Genomic DNA, 19,694 nt, shown 5'->3' on the forward strand with positions numbered 1-19,694 from the left:
CTGTGGAGATTGTGAGTGTGTGTAAAGGAATACAATCTCAGCTGTGTGTAGTGTGGGGAAAAAGAGCTGTGTGCTGTGCTGGGATGGGAAAGAAGCTCAGTGGTTCGGTAGAGCATCCGGGGTGAAGGGGGGTTTGTCAGAGAGCTTTGGGGGGCATAACTGAAATCTGGGGGGGGGGGCATAGCCCACCCCAGCACCTCCAGCCATGTGTACAACCCTGGCTGTGCTCTGTGTTCATGTCCAGGCTGTGGTTTTCAGTGTGGAGCAGCAGGAAGGTTAGTAGGGGATCAGCAGTGGTGCACAGTGAGGACCGGAGCGAGAATTGAGCGGGGAACTGAGTGGTGGAGAATCAGCAGAGCAGGGGATCAGCAGTGTTGAGGGAGATGGTCAGCAAATTAGGGAGAGGGAGCCGGTGTGTGTGTGTGTGTGTGTGTGTGTGGGGGGGGGGGGTGTAGCTGCTGAGAGATGGTAGCAGAGAAATTCATAAAATAAAACTGCTGGTACAATGATTCAGTGCAAATGGGACAGAATCAGATATTTTTAGGCTATTTCTGCTACATTTTTTCATGTTATTCATTTATAAAAAATGCTGAGTAGTTCAGGAAAATACCACATTATGGTCAATAGATGGAGCTGCAAGTCATAGGAAGAAAGTATTAGCTATGATCTTCAACTCCACCTAGTGCCATAATGCAGTACAACTTATTTTTCCATGAATTAATAAAATTCGACCTGCAGAAGAAATAGGAGAACATGTGATTTTGCCCAATATGCACAGAACAAATGTACTAGTAGTGTTAATGGACAAATAGCTATGCATTTTTTTGTTTTATAATTTAACTCCTTATCTTTCAATTTCCAGCTTCTTAAAATCTATATCTATAAGTTGATACTCTCATTTTTATTATTGATTTAAAGTGTTATTAAACCCACAGCCACCATTGAACAGGAAGGATTACTAATAGAGCATTATAACCAACCACATTTAGTACAGATTAAAAAAAAATGATTTTCAAATTCCTTATTTGCAGTCTTGTGTACACTGGTCGCATGATGTTCTTTCACTTACTCTGCACGGCAATGTTTTTTTGGTGGGTGCAGGAAGCAGGAAAAGTCTGAAGTGTCACTGCAGGAAGCTTTTTTTATGGCCACCCAGCAGTTTTTGATCTGTGGTGGTTGCATGGTGTGAATCACATGGGGTGGAGGGAAGAGGGAGCAGAAACAGACAGTGAGACAGTCTGAGCCACCCTACAAGTGATGAAAAGAGTGGTTTGGTTTCAAAAGGAGAAACACAGAGGACAATAGCTGCCCAACAGGTAGCAAGCAAAGCATGTGCAATAAAGGTGGCAATGTAGCAGACAGAGAATTGGCTGCCTTTGCATTGCCACAGACAACAGGTAGGTGTATGGAAAGGCAGGATCAACTAAATACTTCCAAAAAAAAAAAACGTACATATGCGCAGTAGAAACCTGCTGCATGCAGCTAGGTAATTATAACCATGTCAGGTCACCTTGAGGCTAGGTGACAGATGCATTCTGTAGGAGTCAGAAGTGCACCGCTAGGTAGTGGACCCTAGGACGGCTGCGGATTGAACCCTGGGAGGTTCAGGAAGCAGGTCTACTGGATCACTGACACAGATCCCACTGGGAGCTAGAGCATAGATTCCCCAGGGTGCAGAGTCTAAGAGCCAGCAGGTGTTCACCAGAGCCTCTAGTGGTGAGGAGGAACTGCGCGGCAGTCTGGCTCCAGGTCACGGCCCCCAAGGTCTCACAGTTCACGCTCACGGTAGACTACAGGAGAAGAGGAAGGAGGCAGCAGGCTGGAACAACGAGGAAAGTAAGGGACAAGCCAAGGTCGGAGCCACAAGCAGACAAGGACAACAGAGTTCACGCCAAGGTTCAGGGTCACAGGCAAACAGGTATGGTCGGGGACACGCCAAAGGTCAGGGTCACGAGCAGACAGGAATAGTTAAGGACAGGCCAAAGTCGGTAACTGGAATCAGATGTAGGAAACACAGCAAGTACACACGAAAGCTAACACACAATGGTTGATCAGCACTGCTGGCTTGCAGTGCACAGGTTAATATAGGGTTCCCTGATAGGAGCTGGGGTGGAGCCATGCTAGAGGAGAGTTTAGAAAAGCAGTCAGGTGAGGGTCAGCTGGTCTTTAAAGATGAACACATGGAGACAGGTAAGCTGACAAACAAACTCTATTGCATAACCATGACAGTACCCCCCCCTTATGAGGCCTCCCCCTCCTCCGCCTGTGCCCAGGCTTAAAGGGAAACTCCAGATGGAACCTCCTCAATAGACGAGGAGCAAAGACCTCAGATGCAGTGATCCAAGACCTCTCCTCAGGACCAAACACTTTCCAATGTACGAGGTACTGAAGAATGCCTTTACGGAGCCGGGAATCCAAAACTTGACTAACCTCATACTTAAGATTATCCTCAGAGACCGGAACCGAGGTAGGGAGAGGACGAAAGGACTTATTGAGGACTAAAGGCTTTTTAGAAATGGGTAAGGGCACGAGAAGACCATTAGAAGTCTGAGCAGGGTCCCCCAGACCCTTAAAGATGAGCTGGACATCCAACACAGGACCATCAGACTGGGTAGAGGTCAGTGAATCCCTGAGGTCAGGTTGGTTAAAAGGTGACGGTTCACAAAAGTTAAGCTGAATAGCTGAAACACAAACAGAATGCAGAGAGCCCTGAACAAAAGATTGAAAATCCCACCTGGCCGAATGAGGCAGTCTATCCAAAGAATAGATTGAGCCTCTTAAACAGGTTTGAATGGACGTAGTAGCAGTAGGGTGAGGCCAGGTTACATCCTGAACAAGAAGCAGGAAGCTCACTGGGCATAGGCTGGACTGGTGCAGAGGCCGACTGAACAGCATCGCCAGGTGCAGCGACCACCAGAATTGCATTGCAGGGCGTAGCGACTGTGGAACTGGTGGATGAGTCAGCCTGGGTGTGTGTCCAAGGTGGTCCAGGGACAGGCAAAGGGAAATGGCCATGCAAACTGGAGTGACTGATCGGCTCAGGTTCACAGGTGGGCTCCTCATCCAGAGTGGCACACGACCCAGGGAGTGCCTCAGCCCGACTATTGCAGGAGACATTCCAGAAATCGCTATATGCAGCGGGAAGAGCAGAAGATTCTGGGATGGTGGCAACAGGAAGTTTCTCTTTTGGGGTAACCTTGAGTAGGCAGGAGGAGGAACAGGAGGAACCCCAAGTCAAGATCTATCCAGCAGTCCAGTCAACATGTGGAGAATGGAGCCGTAACCAAGGAAGACCTAATATGATAGGAGATGAAGCCTTAGGTAAGATAAGGAAGGATATCCACTACTGGTGGAGTGTCCCTACCGACATCTTAACAGGCAGGGTCTGGAAGCGGATAGGGCCCCCTGGGAGAACAGTGCCATCAATCGCCAAGACCTCCAGATGGAACCTCCTCAATAGACGAGGAGCAAAGACCTCAGATGCAGTGATCCAAGACCTCTCCTCAGGACCAAACACTTTCCAATGTACGAGGTACTGAAGAATGCCTTTACGGAGCCGGGAATCCAAAACTTGACTAAAAGGGGCAAAAGATTAAGTCTCATGGAAGACGCAGTTCCCCAGTCCATGAAATTGCCAGCGGCTCCGGAATCCAGATAGGCCGAAACCGAAAGAGGGGAAGCGCTAACATGAAGGAACACAGAAAGGAGAAGACGAGAAGGTGGAGGTGATATTTCAGAGTCCAATACTCCACCTTCCAGATGTATTAGCCCTGAGCGTTTTTCCGGACGAAGAGAACAAGTATCACGAAAATGACCTTTGACGCCACAGTAGAGGCACAGGCCCAGAGTTCTGCGCCTAGTGCTTACTTCGGGAGATAACTTGGTCCGGCCCAGCTGCATAGGTTCCTCAGCAGGCAGGAGGTGCTCCTCGGAATGAAGAGAAGGGTCATGGAGCTCAGGCTGCCTAAAGAACAGGGAGTGCTGGCGTCTTTTTTCCAGGGCCCTCTCCTGAAAGCGAATATCGATCTGGTTACACAAGGTGATGACACCATCCAGATCAGCAGGGAGAGATCTTCCTGCTAATTCATCCTTCACTCTATCAGAGAATCCATGTAAAAAGGTTGCAACTAGGGCCTCATTATTCCAACTCAGCTCAGCAGTCAAAGTACGAAAATGAAGAGCGTACTGTCCCACAGAAGCGGACTCTTGACAGAGACGTAAAAGGGCGCTGGCCGCTGAGGAGACATGACCCGGTTCCTAGAAGATATTCTGAAAAAGTTTCAAGAAAGCAGACAGGCTATCCTGCAGGCCTTGGAGTCCCCACAGAAACGGGCCGGAGCTGGCAGATGTAATGAATGTGTGGCTGCGACTTGTGCGATAGGTGCAGCAGCAGATAGCGGTTGAGGTTGTTGAACCGGGGGTCCTAATGAGGCCTGAACCTGTTCAAAACGGGATGCCAAATCCTGAAGGAATTGCATCACCTGGGTCTGATGCGATTCCTGGGTCTCAAGTCTGCGAACTAAGCCCTGCAACGGATCATCTGCGGGTAGCGGCACATCAGCCGGGTCCATGCCTGATCAAACTGTCAGATCACCTCGAGGCTAGGTGACAGATGCACTCTGTAGGAGTCAGAAGTGCACCGCTAGGTAGTGGACCCTAGGACTGACTGCTGTGGATTGAACCCTGGGAGGTTCAGGAAGCAGGTCTACTGGATCACTGACACAGATCCCACTGGGAGCTAGAACATAGATTCCCCAGGGTGTGGAGTCTAAGAGCCAGCAGGTGTTCACCAGAGCCTCTAGTGGTGAGGATGGACTGCGCTGCAGTCTGGCTCCAGGTCGCGGCCCCCAGGGTCTCACAGCTCACGCTCACAGTAGACTACAGGAGAAGAGGAAGGAGGCAGCAGGCTGGAACAACAAGGAAAGTAAGGGACAAGCCAAGGTCGGGGCCACAAGCAGACAAGGACAACAGAGTTCATGCCAAGGTTCAGGGTCACAGGCAAACAGGGATGGTCGTGCACACGCCAAAGGTCAGGGTCACGAGCAGACAGGAATAGTTAAGAACAGGCCAAAGTTGGTAACTGGAATCAGACGTAGGAAACACCGCAAGTACACACGAAAGCTAACACACAATGGTTGATCAGCACTGCTGGCTTGCAGTGCACACGTTAATATAGGGTTTCCTGATAGGAGCTGGGGTGGAGCCATGCTAGAGGAGAGTTTACAAAAGCAGTCAGGTGAGGGTCAGCTGGTCTCTAGAGATGAACACATGGAGACAGGTAAGCTGTTTTACTGCTACAGGGCGGCACTTGTGCACCAGATCACGTATATATACGTGATGTGACACTCCTAGGTAGGGGCGCATGTGCACAGCTGCCGGCTCGCTTCTGCTGTGATTACACACAGTTGAAGCCGATCAGTGGGTACACGGTACCCAACGTCCGCCAGCACCCGCTGATCATCAGGCAGAAAGGCAGAATGGTGATCTGCCTATGTAAACAAGGCAGATTGCCATTCTGACAGGAGGGAAGTGTTGGAATTTGTGTCCCTGCAAAGCAGGGAATAAATTTAATCTCTTCCCCTAGTAAAAGCACCTCACACAGTATAGTAAAACACTGGCTAGGCACACAGTTAACCCTTTGATCGCCCCTGATGTTAACCCCTTCCCAGTCAGTGTTATTAGTACAGTGATAGTGCATATTTGTTTAGCACTGATCACTGTATTAGTGTCACTGGTCCCCAAAAAGTGTCAGTGTCAGAATGTCATTTTCAATATAGTAGTGCCACTATAAGTCTCTGATCATCACCACTTTTGTGCAAACCGATCACTATACGCTTATTTGGATTTTTTACCAAAAATATGTAGCAGAATACATATACAATTTTTTTTTTATTGGATATGTTTTATAGCAGAAAATAAAAAAAAAAATTTTTCAAAATTGTCAGGGTTTTTATTTATAGTGCAAAAAAATAAAAAACACAGATCAAATACCACCATAAGAAAGCTCTATTTGTGGAAAAAAGGACATACATTTAATTTGGGTACAGTGTTTCATGACTGTACAATTGTCAGTTAAAGTAACGCAGTGCCGTATTGCAAAAAAAAAGGGCGCAGTGATGAAGGGGTAAATCTTCCAGAGGTCAAGACACATGCAAATTTTGATGGCGTCGTGACACTTTAAACAACACACATACAGTATTTAAAAAAATTGTATGAATAAAATGTAATTTGCATAGTAAAATGCATGCAGGGGAAAAACGAGCAGAAGGTTTCTCCATTTAACCGGTACAAATTGAGAAGTCAATGGCTAGTTAGCTCATCTAACTTAAATGTTGGTATCTGGTAGACAAACTATTCAAAAATACTGTAATACACAAATTGTATTTCCTGGTGCCTCCCATGTCAGCATACCCATGGTTGGTTGCTCTGCCCTCTACCAACCCACAGGACCATTTTAACTCTATAAAAAAAGAGTTCCTCCCCTTAGTCAGTATTCTTTACTTTGTCCTCATGCCTGCAGGATCATTATCAGCCTTACCTCACCGCTTTGTGGTGTAACCGTTGCAGGTTCATGCTCTCCTGCAGTATGGAGTCCCATCGCTTGGGCTGCTAAAGGCGCCAGATAAGTATGGGATGCCGTTTTTTTCTGTGGATATTTTTTTGGGCCATATTGGAAGATTAACAGGAGCTTAGCCTCTCCTCTATGCTCTTCCCTGATGGTATGTCTCCTATCCGTATGTGAGCAGGCTGTTACTTGCATTGCAGTGCCCCTCCATGGATTATGTCCCCCCCTCCTCCTGTAGCAGTGTGAGGCGCTTCGCGCGCACCGATCGGCTCTGTTTTACTCAAGAGTGACGTCATGTGACAGTATGGTGCATGCCCAGTAGCAAACTGAAGCTGTCGGCGGCCATCTTGGTACTCCCAAAGTGCTCTCAGCATAAATGGAGAGCCTGGGATTCATTACAGGACCAGCTATCAAGGTGAAGACATCTCCCTTAAGTGTTTTCCCTATTTTTTGCAATGGAGCCTGGCCAAGGTATTTAGGGGCTTGCAAATGGGTACTTTTGTTTAATGTTATGTATATGTATTGTGAATTGGTATGTGAGAAGTGTCTACTAGAGGCTACAGGGGATAAAGAGAAAGATAAGCAGCAGTCTCTGGAATCAATTAAGAGCTTGATCAAGGATTCAATCAGGGAGTTGGCCCTCTCCCAAGACCAAATTAACCCACCCTCGCCTGAAGCAGCAGTAAGCGTGTCCACTCCTCATTCAGACGCAGAGGTGGATTCTGAAGACGAGGCGGAAGGGGTGGATAGCAATATTTCGGCTTTTGACTTCGCTCTAGTTGAGCCTTTCATAACCGCGGTCAAGGATGCAATCCAGTGGGAGGAAAATCCGGAGCCACCTTCTAAAACAAAGAAATATTTCCCACATCTGAAAAAGAAGGTATCAACTTTTCCCTTGATGGAAGAAATCAAGGAGGTGGTAACAGATGAATGGCAGAAGGTAGACAGAAGACCTATGGAGGGAGTATAGAAGGGGCTGGAAAGGTTCACAAGCTACCTTTCTGAGGTCGGCTAAACCAAAAGCCTCTACATCCACAGTTGATGGCCAGAAGTCCTTTTGACGCCCTCTCCACCCAAACCGGTCCGGTAGGAGCCCGTCTAAAGGCGTTTGCCCGGGTTTGGGTGGAAGGTTGCGTAGACCAGTGGGCAGTGTCCACGGTCTGTCAAGGTCATTTCTGGGGATTCAAAAGGCAGCCTCCCCTCTATTCCTTTCAGGCCACCAAGATTCCAACCTCCAGAGAGAAGAAGGAGGCCCTTCTTCAATATGTCAAAATGCTTGTTCTCCAGCAGGCAGTAGTACCAGTTCCAGACTTGGAGAAGCACTTAGGCTTTTATTCCCCAGTCTTCTTGGTCCCCAAAAAATCGGGGGGTTGGAGGCCGGTGCTAGACCTGAAGAGGCTGAACAGGTATATCCGGGTGGAACATTTCAAGATGGAGTCCTTAAACACGGTCATTCTATCTGTTCAGCCAGGAGATTGGATGGGGTCCATAGACCTTCAGGATGCGTATCTGCACATACCTATCCGCCCTCAGTTTCAACCCTTTTCTTTGGTTCAGAATAGGCGACTTACATCTTCAATTCCAATGCCTTCCCTTCGGGATTTCAACAGTGCCCAGAACTTTCACCAAAGTGCTAGTAGCGATCTTGGCTCCTCTTCGAGAGAAGGGGATTCGAGTACTACACTATTTGGACGATATTCTAGTTCTTTCTCAGCACAGGCAGACCTTGGTGATACATGTACAGTTGGTCCTAGACACACTGATAAAGTTTGGTTGGCTAATCAACTACGCCAAAAGTCAACTTACGCCCACACAGGAGATAATTTACCCAGGGGCATTCTTCAACACTCCAGGAAGAGCACTTTCACTCCCGGCAGAAAAAATCCCTTCATTGATAGGGAAAGTGAAAAGGGCGCTAGCGAGCCATTCTATGGCAGCATCAGACTGTCTAAGCCTGCTAGGTTCCCTCTCTTCATGCATACCTATGGTGAAATGGGCCAGATGGCATCTACGGACTTACCAGGTGGGCTTCTTATCACAGTGGAAGAAAGATCGCCTAGAGCAGAGGATATTGATTACACCTACAATGAAATCCAGCCTTTGGTGGTGGACAAGACCATCCAACCTTCTGCTTCACTGTCCCCTTGGCCCCATCCCATGGACTGTTCTGACGACAGACGCAAGTTAGTTAGGATGGGGGGCACATTACCAAGACCAGTTGGTACAGGGCAGATGGCAATTCAATGCGACAGAGGTAGTATCAAACACCTTGGAGCTAAGGGCGGCTTGGTTAGCAATCCTGTCTCTGGCCACCTTCCTCAGGGGAAAATCCATCCTTCTCCAGATGGACAACAAAGCGGCAGTAGCTTATGTTCAGAATCAAGGAGGAACGCACAGCAGGTCCCTTCTGAACGAAGTGACACCCATTCTGACATGGGCCGAGAGGAATTTAGTCAACCTACGAGCCTCATATATCCCAGGGCCAGAGAACCAGTTAGCCGATCAGCTTTCAAGATCTTTCAGCCACAACAACGAGTGGTCTGTGAATCCGAGGGTCTTCTCCTGGATATGCCAACAATGGGGCACTCCCGAAATAGACCTATTTGCCTCCCCGCTCAATGCGAAGACACCGCTTTTCTTTTCAAGGTTCCCATCTTCGAAATTAGCAGGGGTGGATGCCCTAACCCAGCCATGGAACTTTCAGATGGCATACGCATACCTACCAACTCCACTGATACTGAGGTTTCTCCAACATCTAACCACAGAAGCGATCACAGTTTTAGCAGTGATTCCATACTGGCCCAAGAGACCGTGGTTCACGTTGCTAATCAAGATGACCTTGTGCAAACCGCTTCACCTTCCACGCATAGACAACCTTCTGTCTCAAGGCAAGTTCTGTCACCCGCACCCGGAGATCCTAGACTTGAGGGTTTGGAAGTTGAGCGGAAAAGGTTGGGAGAGTTAGGATGTTCACATAATGTCATTCAAACACTACTAAAGGCCAGAAAAGCATCTACGAATTCCACATACTATAGAGTTTGGAGAAAGTTTACGGAATTGGCAGAAACTAACCATTTCGATCCTCTAAACCCCGGAATCCAGAACATACTCCTCTTTTTACAGAGTGGATTGGACTTAGGTTTGGGCCTGAATACGCTTAAGGTCCAGGCTTCAGCCCTTTCAGCTCTAACAGACACCCGGTGGGCGCTAGATCCTCTGGTGGAACGTTTCTTGAAAGCAGTTCTAAGATTGAGACCGCCTAGAAAGACGCTATACCCCAAATGGGATTTGACTATCGTGCTTAATATCCTTTCAAAACCTCCGTTTGCTCGCACAGAAGAAAGCACCTTGGAGGATATTTCTCTGAAGGCAGTCTTTCTAGTCGCCATCACTTCGGGTCCCAGGGTATCAGAGATCCAAGCATTAGGGTCACAAGAACCCTACATTACCTTCTTCTCGGACAGGGTGGTGTTGCAACCTATTCATCAGTTCATCCTTAAAGTACCTTCAGTCTTCCATCTGAACCAAGAGTGGGTTCTTCCAGCATTCGGGGAGGATCCAGCCTCTTCAAAACTGCATGAGTTGGATATAGCCAGATCCCTAAGTGACTACCTAAATTTGACGCAGCAGTTCAGGAAAGATCAATGGCTATTTGTCATCCCCAAGGGTGCCAGAAAGGGAATGGCAGCATCTAAGACGACCTTGGCAAGCTGGATTGTAAGGTTAATCCAAAGAGCATATCGGGCTAGTGGTCTCCCAGTTCCATATGCGGTCAATGCGCACTCAACGCATGGAATAGCCTCCTCCTGGGCAGCTTTGGCGCGAGTCTCCCCTGAGACAATTTGTCGAGCGGCCAGTTGGTCGTCCTTCAGCACGTTTATGTCCCACTATAGTGTGGACCCAGCAGTCCTTACTTCCCCAAGAGTTTGGGGAAAGGACTTTGCAGTCATCTGTACTGTAGCTTTTTTGTTTAATTAAATTGCTTTATTGCAGTACCCTCCCTGTAAGCGAGTTATTTACCATGGGTATGCTGACATGGGATGTACAAAAAATGGAAGAAGACACTAGAGAGGAGGAAAGGGATTGCTGCTCACCCCTTAGAGACTGAAAACAAAAGAAAAAGGTTCCCCCAGGGTGGGGTTTTTAGGCAGCGCAATAACAAAAAAGGAGTCAAATTGGATATCAAAAAATATGACAAATTTATTAAATAGTATACCATGAAAGCTAAAACAATGAGCTCCAGTGGGGGGTACTTGAAATAAAATTATATATTAAATAAGCTGAACACACATTGGCAGACACATATTCACAACAACGCTGGGTAGCATGAATATTTAAAACTGACGTGTTTCAACCCCTGTGCTTGGGGTCTTCTTCAGAGGATCAGTCTGCTGGAAAATATACATAAGTAGAATTGATACACATAAGTAGGTTGCATTGATATAACAATAATTACATTCACCATATGGTGCATAAATGCAGTATAGTTACCCAATAATGTGTGTCCAGCAGGAAAAGGAACAGAACCTCCCACATGGAGATCCCCTAAAAGGACTGTCCCCCCGTCTTCCCCAAAGGGAGAACACCAGGCGCCTCTATCACCAACACAACACGGACCGGGGCAGTGAAAGCAGCGACGTGACTTGCGAGAGGTCACACTCTTGAACACCGCCCGCCGAGCCAACGACCGACCAGGGAGCACAGAAATTACACCTGTAGTGGGAACCAAAAAAGTGTCCATAGTAAATTAGGTCACTTAAGCCACATTAATTATGTGTCCAAGAAGAGACGCTGGGGGACAGATGCCTCCAACATACACCAAGAGTACAGACATAAGGTATATGAGTATGTATGATATTCTTCATAGGCAATATAGGGTGTAGGCAATCCCTCAGTTGATGCTCTATGTGAAAGTGGTCCAGTGAACGAATAGGAAATATAGTGAAGTGATGAGAAAAGTGGGTGGTAAAAAACAACCACTAAATGTGAGAATGTGATAAAACAAAAGTGAATAGACCAAAATGTACCAGGGAGAGGACAGGTGAGGGAGAAGGGAGGGGAAAGGGGGGGGGAGGGGGAAGAAAAAAAAAAAAAGGAGAGAAAGGAGGGGAGGGGAAGGACGGAGGGAAAAGGGGAGGGGGACGGGACGGAGGGGAAAGGGGAGGAAACACGAGGGAATTGCACATGGAGAAAAGGGGTAACAAAGGGGAGGGGAGGGGGAGGGAAGGTTTGGCAAATGTGGACGTTGGGTTAATTACCTCAAAAAGGTGCTGTATAGCATGTGTATTAGCACTGAGTTGCCCCATACAAGTTAGACTGTTGCTTGTCAGCCAACCCGGGATTGGTCACAAACTATATCGGGCTCAGTGGATTAGTATCCAACCCTGAGTCCACCAGTCTAGGAATAAACAAAACAATATCAAAATGTAAAAGGAGGGTAATGACCATGGGAGGCACAAGGAAAACGGAAAATTGAATACTTACCTTTCCGTAATTTTCCTTGCCTGGTGCCTGCCCATGGCAGCATACACCCTCCCTTCAATGATCCTTAGCGTTATGAGATCTAGTTACAAGAATACTGACTAAGGGGAGGACCTCTTTTTTTATAGAGTTAAAATGGTCCTGTGGGTTGGTGGAGGGCGGAGCAACCAACCATGGGTATGCTGCCATGGGCAGGCACCAGGAAAGGAAAATTACGGAAAGGTAAGTATTCAATTTTCCGTTTTCAGCAACGAATTAGCCTATTGTGCCTATGATTGAGAATGACTGCGTTGACTTAATAGGAATGTTAATGCTTTAGTGTATAGTTGTTTTTTTGTTTTTTTTTATGATTGGAACTAAAAAATAAAAAAGACGGGTTTAGTCTGTAAATAAAAATATACCATATTAATACTATACATTCTCATGTCTGCTGGAAGGTGGAGCTTTAAGCTTTCATGTTTTCCAATTCCTACCTATGATAAAAAACTGTTTTTTGTTTTTTTTCTACAAAGCCCAGTCGCTAAAATGTATACTTGAATGATTTGAAGCATTTCACAACTTTGGGTGTGGTCTTAAAAGGCCCCATCCAAAGTTTTAATGGTAGAGGCCTGCCTGAAATGCCAAAAATACATTTGCTCTTTCTTTAGATAATCAAAAGTTGTCTAGCTAGATATATATATATATATATATATATATATATATATATATATATATATATATATATATATATATATATATATATATATATATATATATATATATATATATATATACAATAAAAAAAGTGAAAACGTTTTTAAAGCTTATAAATTAAAAAAAATAGAAAAGACTCAAAACCACTGCAGCGTGGCTTTAATGTTCCAGCACTACCCTTTGTCTATGAAATTATGTCAGTATTGTATTTGTTAGCTTGACTGCATTTCTTTTTTTATTGTTTTTTTATTCCAGAAATGTGACTTGGAATAATCTTGCTATTCCGGATACTCATTGTTCACCAGATGGAGAAGGATACCAATGTCCCCGAGGCTTTAAGTGTATGGATCTGGAAAACCTTGGTCTGAGTAGACAGGAACTTGGATATAGTGGCTTCAATGAAATTGGTATGTCTTAGTACAATATATATCTTTCAGTGCAGTTTTAATATTTATAAAACTATTCGAATATATGCATATGTACAGTATCTCACAAAAGTGAGTACACCCCTCACATTTTAGTAAATAATTTATTATATCTCTTCATGTGACAACACTTAAGAAATGACACTTTGCTACAATGTAAAGTAGTAAGTGTACAGCTTGTATAACAGTGTAAATTTGCTGTCCCCTCAAAATAACTCAACACACAGCCATTAATGTCTAAAACGCTGGCAACAAAAGTCAGTACACCCCCAAGTGAGGGAGGTTCAACATGGCACCTCATGGCAAAGAACTCTCTGAGGATCTGGAAAAAAGAATTGTTGCTCTACATAAAGATGGCCTAGGCTATAAGAAGATTAGCTGCAGCACGGTGGCCAAGACCATACAGCAGTTTAACAGGACAGGTTCCACTTAGAACAGGCCTCACCATGGTCGACCAAGGAAGTTGATTGCATGTGCTCCACATCATATCCAGAGGTTGTCTTTGGGAAAATAGACGTATGAGTGCTGCCAGCATTGCTGCAGAGGTTGAAGGGATGGGGGGTCAGCCTGTCAGTGCTCAGACCATACGCCAAATACTGCATCAAATTGGTCTGCATGGCTGTCGTCCCAGAAGGAAGCCTCTTCTAAAGATGATGCACAAGAAAGCCCGCAAACAGTTTGCTGAAGACTAGCAGACTAAGGACATGGATTACTGGAACCATGTCCTGTGGTCTGATGAGACCAAGATAAACTTATTTGGTTCAGATGGTGTCAAGCGTGTGTGGCGGCAACCAGGTGAGGAGTACAAAGACAAGTGTGTCTTGCCTACAGTCAAGCATGGTAGTAGGAGTGTCATGGTCTGGGGCTGCATGAGTGCTGCCGGCACTGGGGAGCTACAGTTTAGTGAGAGAACCATGAATGCCAACATGTACTGTGACATACTGAAGCAGAGAATGATCCCCTCCCTTCTGAGACTTGGCCACAGGGCAGTATTCCAACATGATAATGACCCCAAGCACACCTCCAAGATGACCACTGCCTTGCTAAAGAAGCTGAGGGTAAAGATTATGGACTGGCCAAGCATGTCTCCAAACCTAAACCCTATTGAGCATCTGTGGGGCATCCTCAACTGGAAGGTGAAGGAGCGCAAGGTCTCTATCATCCACCAGCTCCATGATATCTTCATGGAGGAGTGGAAGAGGACTTCAGTGGAGACCTGTGAAGCTCTGGTGAACTCCATGTCCAAGAGGGTTAAGGCAGTGCTGGAAAATAATGGTGGCCACACAAAATATTGACACTTTGGGCCCAATTTGGACATTTTCACTTAGGGGTGTACTTACTTTTGTTGCCAGTGGTTTAGACATTAATGGCTGTGTGTTGAGTTATTTTGAGGGGGCAGCAAATTTACACTGTTATGCAAGCTGTACACTCACTACTTTACATTGTAGCAAAGTGTCATTTCTTGAGTGTTGTCACATGAAAAGAAATAATAAAATATTTACAAAAATGTGAGGGGTGTACTCACTTTTGTGAGATACTGTATGTGTTTACAGTTTTACCTGCCAAAGGACTTGTATTTCTGTCCATCCTGTCCGGGGATTTACACAGCTATCCCACATACCATTGCTCTGTCTGGCAGGAGAGGGGTCCTGTTGCAGTTCAATAACAATTACAGATTTCCTCCTCACTCTCACCCTGTGACTGGACAGTAAAATTATAAGCCGCAGGCTGATGAGCTCTTTCTTCTTCTATCAGCATGCTCTCTGCACTAGAGCACAACTGACTGGCTCCTTGCTGTGCATCTTCCTACCCAACTCAGAGCTCTGCTGTATAGAGACTGCAAGAGGTTGATGCCCAGTCAAAACAATGTGCTTTTTAGTGCATTGCATATAATGCAGACATGCTGCATTTTTATGCAATGCACATCAGTGCTCTTGTATGGTGTGACATAGGCACATAGAAAACAATTGCTTTGCCAGGGTCCTTGAGTTCAGCCTGCATTGAGCCTGCAAATCAACGCACCTGGTGTTAACAAGCCCCTAAGAATGTATTAATGTATTACAGAGCTGCTTTCATTTGTGTTTTTTTTATATATCTGCCTTGAGTTCAGTTTTAACCATATTAGAATATTGTGGCTGTATAACTAACTTCATATGAGACTGTATTTCTGCTGGCGACGGGAAAGAAAGTGTATGGTCAATGAATTCACAGGAGAAAGATGCTCTTTTGTTTGTGCTGCCTCTAGGCACAGTGGCATCTCAAGGTGATTCTGCCCCTCGGTGTGGGTTATTTATATGATAAAGATGTGCAGTAATCTGAATAATATACAACTGTGCTTTTGCCATGTGATGTGCGTGCTGGTTGAGCTTTGCGCTCAAACAACTTTTTGAAGGATTGTTTTTATAGTGCAAATATTTTTGATACCAATTAAGCTAATACATAGTTTTAGGCGGTAATGAAGGATTTCTTAGGTTTATGGTCAAGGGCTAGGGTGTTAATTAAGGGTTAGGTGTGTGTGTTGGGGGGGAGTGGTGGGGGGGTGGGGTAGGATTTCTTTAGGAACGAAGGATTAATTGTACACATTTGGTTTAAGTGTTAAAATGAGACTTGCAGTATGAGAAATAAAGGGCACCTTTCTTCTAAGAATACTAGTAGCCTAGCTTTATCTGGCTTCAGTACTTTCACTGATCTGGACTAGACATGTGCATTCGTTTTCGTCCGAATGCATTTTAGTCCAAATTTCAGGTATTTTCATTATCATTTTAACAAACGATAACGAAAGTGCAGAATACGAAAACCGAAAGATCCGACATAAACAAATGCTTTATTTTTGTTTTCTTTGCGACAACAGTTTCATATAGATAGGAGATTCGACATGACGCTGACAATAACAATCTGTGTCTATTGAACCTGTGGTCGAATGTGCCTAACCTTAACTCTATTAGTCCAAGATTATTCTACATAGAGAGAAAAGATTCGACATAGAGAGAAAAGATTCGACATAGAGAGAAAAGATTTGACATAGAGAGAAAAGATCGCTGCTGGAATTGGGTGGGGGAAGTCAAATAAAAATAATGATGATGATGAATATTATTGGCCGATTGTAACCAAAGAGGAGGGGCAGTAAAATAGCTAGAACTAAGTAAGTACACACGTACAGCCAACTTACTTTCACTTACGATTTGCTAGCAGAGAGACACACACACACTGAATCATTTCAAAAGACAGACATACAACATTAGAATTCTACTACAGCTAGCTTGTAGGCGGAAAATTCGATCGGAAATGTATGATTGCGGCATCGTACAGTTTAGCTGCTCCGTTAAATCTTTGAACATTCGACAGACACCATAAGCCTTCAATGACAGATTCAACCTTAATTAATTTGTATTTTCGGACGAATGCAATTTTTAACGAAAATGGAAATAAATAAAAACGAATTTCGGGAGTAACTAAATAAATGTATTTTTCGGACGAAAACGAAATTCCGAAACAAAATATTTCAGTGTGCACATGTCTAATCTGGACCAAGCATGCAGATTGGATAGCCAGAATAAAATTGGAATTCCTGATCTCCTTGTCCCAGATCAATGCCCCATAAAGTTCCTCACATCAGGCAACATTGCTTTTTCAATGGCAGGAGAGGAGAGGACTGAGCTGGACGAAACTCCTGGCAGCATGGAGATAAGACTTCAAAACCTTTAGACTGGGTATGGAAAGTTCCCAGATATGAATGAGTGTTATGCCCGTACACACGATCGGATTTTCCCAGCAACAGATGTTGGATGTGAGCTTGTTGGCTGAAAGTCCGACCGTGTGTATGCTCCATCAACATTTGTTGTCGGACTTTCCGACAATAAATGTTGGCTAGCAGGTTCTCAAATTTCCCGCCAACAAATGTTTGTTGTCAGACTTTACAATCGTGTGTAGACAAGTCCATCGGACAAAAGTCCACGCATGCTTGGAATCAAGTAAGATCCAGAGATATAACTAGTGTTCGTAATGGAGATATCACGTACGTCTTGTACGTCACTACATTCAGAATTGTTGGCCAACATTTGTGTGACTGTGTGTATGCAAGACAAGTTGGAGCCAACATCCTTCGAACAAAAATCCACGGTTTTGTTGTCGGAAAGTCCAATCGTGTGTACGGGGCATTAGGGTTAGGTTGTGTGTTCAGGACAGTTTATAAAATGAGGTCAGGGTCATGGGTGCTCACATTTTAATTGACGCTTGTTTTTGGTCCTGTAAGCCCTGTCCTGAAACCCAAACTCAACACACCAAAAATAAAAAGCAATATATCATGCTTAACGTAGCTAAGATACAAGCTTTTTTTATTTGCACTAACATACAATTTTTCAGGACAAGCTTACGGGGGCAATGTCCCCTTTTTCAAAGTCCAAGCAGTACTAGTAGTAGAAGGGGACTTACCACCAAAAGCTTGTCCTGAAAAATTGTATGTTAGTGCATATAAAAAAGTATCATGGACAGTACTCAATTTTCTCTGTTAGAAGAACAAACAGTGCACAGTCCACATGGGCTTTGCTGCTTAACTTGCAGGCAGGAACAGGAACTTTATTACAGAGAAAAGACATAGAGTTTAAGCATATAGCAGCTAGAAACTTATAAACACTGCCATCTACTGGCTGATGTAGTTGTTGCACAAAAAAGATGAACAATGTATTCCAACACCCCACTCAAAAACTACTCCTTATATTAGTCCCATTTCGGATCTCAGTTCTATAAACCTGTTACTTGTGAGCGGTTTTGTCAAAACATCTGCAATCTTCATCAGTAATTTTGATCCACTTTTGTTTCTCATGAGTTAGAAGTCTTTGCATCTTATCCCATGAATCTGGCTTTGGTTTTAATGCTATGTGAGCAACATAAGACAAACGTTTGGCTGGTATACCTTTATAGCTTCTGGTGGATTTCCTGATTGAAGCCTCTTGTGGCCTGTTTTCTTCTTTTACAGTATTTGGATTGTCTGCGTTAATTTCTATTTCTTTGTCACTTTCTTGCTTATCTTCATGTGACACTTATGTGGAATTTTCCTCAGTTTAAAGTGTTTGTGTTAGCTCATGAAATTTTGAACACACTGAAGTTTCATTGACAATTACACGTCTACTGATGATTACCTTGTTTGTGTCTTGGTATAGAATTCTGTATCCCATTTGAGATTCACTGTACCCCTCAAGTACACCTTCCTTTGTGCGAGCATCCTATTTTGTAAGTTTGTTTGGGGGATGTCTACATAGACTTTGCTTCCAAAAATTTTAGATGGTTCAAATTTGGCGCTTTTCCATTCTACAGTTCATATGGAGTTTTCTCACTTGATTGTCCTGGTAGTCAATTTTGCAGATAGCATGTGGTCATAATTGCCTCCTCCCCCCAGTATGTGGTTAGCATTTCTGCATCAAACAGCATGGTTCTTCCACTCTCACATAGAATATGGTTCATTCTTTCTGCAACCCCATTTTGTTCTGGGTTGTATGGTACAGTAATTTGAAATATTATAACATGTTTTCTGAGAATCGCCTGTGTGTTATCACCTGTATATTCAGCTCCACTGTCTGTGCGCAATACATTCGGCATTTTTCAAAATTTGTTGCTTACTTGAACCAAATACTGTTCAAGTTTCTCTGGTACTTCACGTTTGTTGTGTAACAGATATAGCAGGGATATGCAATTAGCGGACCTCCAGCTGTTACAGAACTACAAGTTCCATAAGGCATAGCAAGACTCTGACAGCCACAAGCATGACACCCAGAGGCAGAGGCGTGATGGGACTTATAGTTTTGCAACAGCTGGAGGTCCGCTAATTACATATCCCTGAGATATAGTGTAGTACTGTATATCTGGGGTAATCGTCTTTCGTGGAGTCAAGTTTTCCACCGCAAACTTGCAAAGATCTGAATTATTTAAAGTTCACCTTTGTAAATTTGTATGCACCAATATAGCATTCATGTACTTTTTTTGCAAAAATATCAAAGCTTTCCAATAAATCTACTATTACCCACTCTTCTTGTTCTAATACACGTTTCCAGATGTTTCCATTAGTAATGTCTTCTTCCTGATCAGACTTAAGTTAATGCCACAGGAAGGAGTTGACCAGCTGACCTCATTAGCACACACCCTGCATCATCCACCCACCCATTCCCAGGTGCACATTTTTTAAATGAAATGCAATCAATCAGTGATCACCCTTCTCACTAAATAAACGATCAGATTGCATAGTGTATGGCCATCTTTATACAAGTACATAGGAGGGAGTGGACAGAAACACTCAGCTGTCAAGCCCCGTTCACAACTAGCATTTTCACTTATCACAAATAGGGCAGCCCATCCACCTGAATGAGCTGCCCTACACACAGCAATCGCCCCAATGAAGCTTCAGAACTTTTTTTTAGAGTGGAGCTGGGTGCGTTTTTTTACTGCGATTTTTGGTGCAGCGCATTTCTGAAAATGCAAGGAAACGCACAGATGTGAATGGAGCCTCATTGTTCTTGTGTTACTGCATCAATTTCACA

General features: G+C 44.5%; 1 protein-coding gene across 3 annotated transcripts in view; it reads left to right on the top strand.

Annotated features, from left to right (window-relative positions):
• NALCN (sodium leak channel, non-selective) overlaps window positions 1–19,694 on the top strand; it is a 948,399-nt gene that overhangs the window by 358,943 nt on the left and 569,762 nt on the right. For all 3 annotated transcript variants that reach the window (XM_073614438.1, XM_073614437.1, XM_073614436.1), the window contains one exon: window positions 12,995–13,146. In XM_073614438.1, the coding sequence (XP_073470539.1) occupies window positions 12,995–13,146 (152 nt within the window). The remainder of the gene's footprint in view (window positions 1–12,994; window positions 13,147–19,694) is intronic.

Source organism: Aquarana catesbeiana, linkage group LG02, assembly GCF_042186555.1.
Source record: "Aquarana catesbeiana isolate 2022-GZ linkage group LG02, ASM4218655v1, whole genome shotgun sequence".
Classification (NCBI taxonomy): domain Eukaryota; kingdom Metazoa; phylum Chordata; class Amphibia; order Anura; family Ranidae; genus Aquarana; species Aquarana catesbeiana.